Source organism: Chenopodium quinoa, unplaced genomic scaffold (genome assembly GCF_001683475.1).
Source record: "Chenopodium quinoa cultivar QQ74 unplaced genomic scaffold, ASM168347v1, whole genome shotgun sequence".
Lineage (NCBI taxonomy): Eukaryota > Viridiplantae > Streptophyta > Magnoliopsida > Caryophyllales > Amaranthaceae > Chenopodium > Chenopodium quinoa.
Genome location: NW_018744988.1, coordinates 985951 through 993136, shown reverse-complemented (window position 1 = coordinate 993136; position 7186 = coordinate 985951). Strand labels below are relative to the sequence as shown.

Below are 7186 nucleotides of genomic sequence, written 5' to 3'. Positions count from 1 at the left end.
CCACTTGAGTGTCAACATTAGAGAAGTGGTAATTGCTCGCGCCCATTGGAAAGATAGGGCGCGAGCAAGTCACTTGCTAATTGTTTTTTTCCAAGTTGGAGAAGCTCCAAATCTTAGCCGTTATGTAAAACCTTTAATCATTACCTTATAATGGAAAGCTTCTTCCAGAAAAAAAAATAAAAAATAAATGAAAATGCTAGCTATTAGAATCATTTGAGGGAAGTGGTAGTGTGCCTTACATGACTAGAAAAGTTTGACAATGATGTTATTTACTTTGGCTCTGACTTACATCCCCTAGAGCCACTTAATGACTTGGTATGCTACTCGGACTCTTTATAACTCATGTCAAGTATGATACTTATATCATATACATGTATGTCAAAGTGTTAAACTCGAGTTTATGAAAATTTAATTCTCTGTTGTGTGTCAAGTCATGTTTACACCCACAATATTGAGGATCCATCCTATTACTGGTGCAATACTGGAGGTAAAATGAAGAGCCTGATTATGCTGGATTGAAGTTGGATATCTCTGACTCTTTTTCCAATAACTTTTACAACTGTTCAATATGGCTCACATATGTTGCTCAATAAAATGCTTCTAGTGCAAGTACAGCAGACTTACAACACACTACCTCTGATAATACTGTTCTTTACCTTTAATTTAAGCATTAATAATGTAATTAATCAAGTAATTAATAATTAAAAAGTATTAATTTTGTATAGAGTTTAAGTATAGCAGCCAAACTGACATTGTTTTTTTTAGGTAATGGTGGCTAACTGACACAGTGACACTTGTAAATTAATTTTTGATCTTTCTTTCAGTTTCAGGTGGGATGCAATTATTATGATGCTTTGTGGTATAATCTTTTATGTATTAGCTTACTATTATGGCATAATATCTAAACTATACATAAAGATGATACTCTTTATCTTTTTCTAATTATTCTGCAGTTTATTTGCATTTTATCTTAATGAAACAAACAGAATTTGATCCCAGTGTATCAGATTTTACTTGGTTTTTTTTTTTTTTTTTTTTTTTTTTTTTTTTTTTTTTTTTTTTTTTTTTTTATATTAAAGTGTGTAATGGATCAATGATCTCTGGTAATTGGTACTCTTACACTCTCTTTTTAGATATGGTACCTTTGCTTTCACATTTTAGAGCTTGGAATTTTGATTAGTTTTTGCCGTATAGGTCTTGTATGTATGCATCGAGTTTATTAATTAAACAGAGATAATGTAAAGTTATCATGTTGCGAAGCTGACTTTTATGTGATTTGAGGTGACTGGAATTATTATTTTGCAATACACGTATGAAAGTTTTTATATTAGCCTCCGATCTCATACCCAAGTTGTAGGAGGGAATCGTCGGGGAGAGAAAGTTGAGAGGAGGGACTTTAGCATATTTATTTGACTAATGGCAAATTGCTTCTAAAGTTGTATATTCTAATTAAATGGGAAGTTTGGAAATAAATAGTGAATTGAAGATCTTAATATTCGCAATTTACATTACCTAAACAAAGAATCATCATAGAGACGACAAATATCTAAGTGTTCTATTTATACTTTTTTTACTTAAAAAATAGCTATGACAAAAGCAAGGATATAGATTGATATAAAATTATGATTCAAAAACTAAAGATAAATTTCATAATCCATATATATGATATTCGGAATTTTGTGACTTTTCTATAAGATGGATAAAGAGTGTTGTAAAAATTGCACATGGTACGCTTGTTGTATGGACTATATATCCAATTAAGTGCAAGTGGTAACCTTTTTATCAAATTTTCAACAAAGAACATAATTAATTCTATTAGCTTCCTTATAATTTTTCGAGTCAATTGCAATCTCGAGAGACAAACAAAAGAATCAATGATATGTGAAAGATTTATTCATAGTGGACCATTAAAAAGAAATATTTTTAAATGACCATCTTTATGGTAGTTTTTTTAGAGCTAATGAAGATATTGGAAGGGTTTAAAATAAGATGTTGGAATTTTCCATTAGAAAAAGTTATATCATACTGTATAAAACGTGTAGTAACTAGTTCACTTCATATGTAGTTTGATTATTAAATAAGGATGAAGGAGCGAAGGTATGATTAGCTTTTAACTCTTGTCTGCCCCTCCTTTTATTGTCAGGGGTTCGATCCTCATCCCCTTCCATTATAAAAAAAAATGTAGTTCGATTAAATAATTTTCATAATTAATGGTCAAGTCAAAATCCAATTCGATTATAAGTAAGTTGTTGACTTGAAGTTCGGTATGCAAAATGGAATAAATGAAAGTGATGGATAGATCAAACTATCAGTTTTATAAAAACTTATATTTTAAAACTAGATAAAGAGAAGGCGACCTAATTATGATCAATTAATAATGAATTTAGGCAATTGTTCTATATATTTTGAATATATTAAGCTCCATATACAAAGAAGAATGGTTTCTTCTCGGATACTCTTGCATATTCCTTGGAATTTGTTATCAGACAACCATCTTCAATAGTTCAATGGTTTTCTTTAACATGTATAATAAACGTACACAGAATGTATAGGATTCGCTAGTTCAATGTTGTGGTTGCTTTATGCTCCAAGAATATATACAATAAACTCATAATTATAAAAGTAGATGTAGATTCCAATTTGCAATATATATTTTCCACTAATATATTCACCATGGAAAATTAATAATTACATAGGTTATCCTGAAACTTACGACCCAACATTTAACTACTTAACAACAAAATCGGAGGGGGAGTATTTGATTTTCAAATTCCCCCTTTTTTCCCTCCCTACGTACTAATATTACTTATTACTTGCTTAACTTCTATTCATTCCATTGCCGTAAACAAAAATTAAAAACTAATTACACAATCAACCCCATTAACAAAAATATTACGGGGTTTGAAGTTGATTGTTCTTGTTTAATTATCTTCATCAAGTCCTATAGTAACCGCGTTGAGATATTTGCTTCCATTCCACCATCCGTTGTAGAAAGCACATTACCTAAGAAAAAAGTCGAGTTTTTAAAACAATAATTAGTAACTATTAAGTACGATTAGTCGGGACAAGTACTAATTTATGATTAATAATCGAGATTATAATATAGTAAATTAATTACCTCAGAGGGGTCTTGTAGGGTATACGCAGCAGAAGTTTCCTTAGGAAACTTTGAAACAAGTATACCAAATCCTTGTTTTTTCTTCCTTAGAACTTTAAATGCATCTTCGTCGGTTTTATCATCTCCAATGTAAATTGGTAAAACATCTTTAGAGTTTGCATAACCTGTTTAAAATTAAATTATAAAATAAAGTTAATATAAGATTTTAAAAAAATAAAAAAAAATTATAAAAAAAATATAACAAAGTTAAGGATATTTTATAATATAAGGTAGCAAAAACTTACCAAGTGCCTCCAACAAAAATTCAAGTGCCTTGCCTTTGTCCCATTTAATGGTGGGCTTGATTTCTAGTACCTATAATTTCAGTCAAACAACACAAATATCATGAGAATAGTTTTATTTTATCATATAATAAAAAATTTTAAATGTAATATTAAAATTTAATATATTATTATGTAGATTCTACATACCTTTCTTCCATAGTTCATTTTCAGCTTAGGATAGTCACTGAGAACTTCTTTCACTAGCTCAGCAAGTTCAGCCCATTTCTGAAAATTTATACAAGTAACGATTACTATACCGTAACAAAAAAAACCCGAAGTGACTCGACTCGAAATAAAATACTACCTCCGTTATAGATTATGTGCAGCGATTTGACATAAAGCAGAGAGGGAAAATGTCTAATCGTTGCACATAATATGTAACGGAGGTAGTATAATTGATACGTTACAACAAAATATACCTTCTCTTCAACGCAGCGAAAATGGACTGATAAACAGAACTTGTTACTTTCAACTTTAGCACCTTCGATAAACTGAGTTTTCACGACCAACTTTTTGTACACTTGATTGATCATTGGTAAAAACTCGCTAGCAGGCTGGCATACGACCGATTTATCGTTGGTACCGTGTGCCGGCCCTTCGATGTCCATACCGTGGCTACCCGCGTAATACAACTCCTTAAGCTTCACAAAGTCGTGAACCTAACGAAAAACAAAAGTACAACAAATAATTATATTTTTGATCGATAGACCAAGAAAAGAAATATATATTTATATTTACTATATACGATTTGTTGAACTTAATAGTGTATGTTCTAAAAATAGAAAATTATAAGTTTGTAATGTACCTTGTCCTTGCCTCGCCCGCTTACAATAGCAGTAGGAAAGTATCTTGCCACTGCCTTCACCGCGGCTCTCATCTGGTAAAAATTAAACAATCGAATTAATTAGAAAATGAATGTCACGGCCAAGTATTATTTTTAATAGCATCACGTTTGGTAGGTGGTAATAAATGACGGTAATGGTATAAACAAACCTCGTCAGACATGAATGCGCGATCAGGGTCTTGAACAATGGGTGAAAGAGTACCATCGTAATCAAGAAACATGACAATTTTCTTTCCTTTAGATGCTTTCGTGATCTCGTCGAACATTTCCAATGCTGATGGGTGTGTCACCTGATTATCATACCATTTCATAATTTTAGATTTCGTAATAATAATAATAATAGTAATAAGGTAAAATTAATGGTAATCAAATTTGTTTTATGTTATTACCATCCAAGAATCATGCTCAGGAGAAGAAGGGGGAGATTTAGCAGGAGAAGAAGCTCTCATGGAATCAACCCAAGCATTAATCTTAGTTGGACCGCCTTGAGTTTCAAGCTTTTTAACCGGCTTTCGGCGTATAAAACGCCCGGCAGACGAAGCCGGGGGCTTCGGCACAGCCGGGGGAAATAGTGATTGATTAGACATAGCAGCGATGGCAACAGCCACTTTCATGCTCGATTTTGCATCGGAAACGACTACATTTTGGTTAGTCATTTTCTCTGGTTGTTGTTGGTGTTGTTGTTGTTGTTGCTTCTTCTGATCAAAAACAATAACAAGAAAAGGAAAGAAGAATTTAAGAGAGAGAAGTAGTAAGTAAAAGTAGAGAGAGAAACAGGGGAGAGAAAAACAGGGGAAATGAAATGAAATAAGAGAAAGAGTTGGAAGACACAAGTAAAAAGAAAGGGGGGAAGTGGAGTCAATTTATAATTTGTTCGAACCACAAACAGACGAAACTACCTCTTCCTTTCCAGCTCTTTGTATTAGAGTTACTTTCAAAAGCATAAGTATTTCTTTTAATGCTTCATTTTTATGGACCCTACATTCTATGTTCTCTTCTTGCCCCCACCATATTATAACATTTTTTTATGTTTATGTATATTATATCAAAATTGAATGAATGAATGAGTGAATGGATGAATGGATGGAGGATTCCTATTTTCTACTATTTCTATATATTACTTATATGAGTGATACCAATCAATAATAAAGGATGTTATTGAGTGACAATTATGTAATAGAGACATCATAATTTTAATAGCTTACATTCATATTGTTTTGAGTTCGGTATTTGAACACCCTAAGGAACTGAAAGTGACAATCAAACGGATTAGTGACAATCACGATGATAATGATTATGAAAAATACTTCGAAACTTCAGTTTTATGTGTTAATGCATGTTTGATTAGTGATATGTATCGATACTAAAGTAGAAGAACCTTCCATTTTGATAATATTTTTCCACAAAAGTGATGAACTTTGTATTTAGGTTAAGAAATACTAGAATTGATTCTCGTAATTTATCATACATATTCATGGTGCAACAATAAAATATCAAACTACATATTCCAATTCATAAAGCATGTATTTTAAAAGATACTACTCATATATAAAGGAAAGAAAATTACAAGATAAGAGGTGTTATACCATATTCATGTATCTGTGTACTTTGAGGACAAATTAAAGTTAGCAACTTCAATTCAACTAACAAATGCCAAAAATCTCAAGAATTGCGGGTACTACTTTAGAAAGAGATGGATAGAGTTTGAAAGTATTAGTGGTGCTCACTATAAATGTTACAATGAGTTAGCAAAGAGTAAGTAGTGAGTATTTATAGACGTTGTTGAAAGTTGAGATTAGGTTACTAGGGGATCATACAAAGCATATTTTGGAATCTTAGGATTAAATTATGCTTTAATTTGCTAAACCTATATGAAAAAGTTATTTTAGAGTAATTCTCCAACGTGGTAACTAATTGATTTTTACATTAACAGTAATATTATTTGAAAAAAAATATATGAAATGACGAAGAAAAGTAGCAGATTTCACCACAACTTATAGGTAGTTACAGGGTCAATCGCATCTTATTTAAAAAATAATGTAATATACTTGTAGGGCCATGTGAGAGAAAGAGAAAAACCTTTTTCATAATCTCTAATTATTTGGACCATTGTTTAAAGTATGTATATATGGTTTCATACATTGATACCAATTTTCTTTTCTTTTCCTCTCTATTAAAAATTTAAATAATACTTGTACATTATGTTGATTATTGCAAGAAAACTTACACAAATTGGGTAGATATGTAATTTATTAAAGTAAATAACAATTTATTTATTTATTTTTTTTTTAAAAAAAAAAAAGAAATGCACATACATGAAGAAAAAATGTGGTCATCTTAATACTTGTCAAAAAAAAAAAATGTGGTCATCTTAATACAATAATACTTAAAGAGTTAAGCAATGTATGTAGTAGTTAGTACATAGCATAACAAAAGAATATTTCTCCTCTACTAATAAAACAAATAACCAACAAAAAAGAAAATGATCTTTAATCAACAAGTTCATCCTAACAACTACTGCATTTTTTCGACTTTAGTCATGAAATTGTAATATAATATGTTAACAATCAAGAAATTCCTTAAGTATCAATGAATTTTTTTTTTTTGAATTATACACTAAGGGTCTGTTCTCATTGACTGAACTCAGCTGAACTGAACTGAACTGAATTGAGCTGAGCTGAACTGAACTGGAATGAACTGAATTGAACTGAACTGAACTGAATTGAACTGAACGGAACTGAAATGAATATTTTATAAGAGAAGGAAATTAGGAGCTGAATTGAACTGAAATGAATTTCAACATAAGAGAACATACCCTTAATGCTTTATATTCTTACTTGAAGCTAATATATGCACCTAACACGTATATATGATAGCACCTCTTCTCATATTGGGGAGGTC

The 7186-nt window shown here is 30.9% G+C and overlaps 1 protein-coding gene across 1 annotated transcript; it reads right to left on the bottom strand.

Moving 5' to 3' along the window:
* Positions 1–2920: 2920 nt before the first annotated feature.
* Positions 2921–5185, bottom strand: LOC110706555 (probable trehalose-phosphate phosphatase D). Its single transcript, XM_021884483.1, has 8 exons — positions 4675–5185; positions 4435–4575; positions 4247–4318; positions 3861–4100; positions 3589–3666; positions 3403–3472; positions 3119–3282; positions 2921–3003 (listed from the first exon to the last, which is right to left on the bottom strand). The coding sequence occupies exons 1-8, from the start codon at positions 4939–4941 to the stop codon at positions 2935–2937; spliced, it is 1101 nt and encodes a 366-aa protein (XP_021740175.1). The 5' UTR covers positions 4942–5185; the 3' UTR covers positions 2921–2934.
* Positions 5186–7186: the final 2001 nt, after the last annotated feature.

Bases quoted from the DNA above. Each gene is read 5' to 3' on its own strand.
- LOC110706555 (XM_021884483.1), bottom strand. From the start codon at position 4,941: ATGACTAACCAAAATGTAGTCGTTTCCGATGCAAAATCGAGCATGAAA. The intron at 4,576-4,674 runs GTAATAACATAA...TATGATAATCAG, and splicing joins CTGAGCATGATTCTTGGATG to GTGACACACCCATCAGCATT. The intron at 3,004-3,118 runs GTAATTAATTTA...CTTTTTTCTTAG, and splicing joins CCCTACAAGACCCCTCTGAG to GTAATGTGCTTTCTACAACG.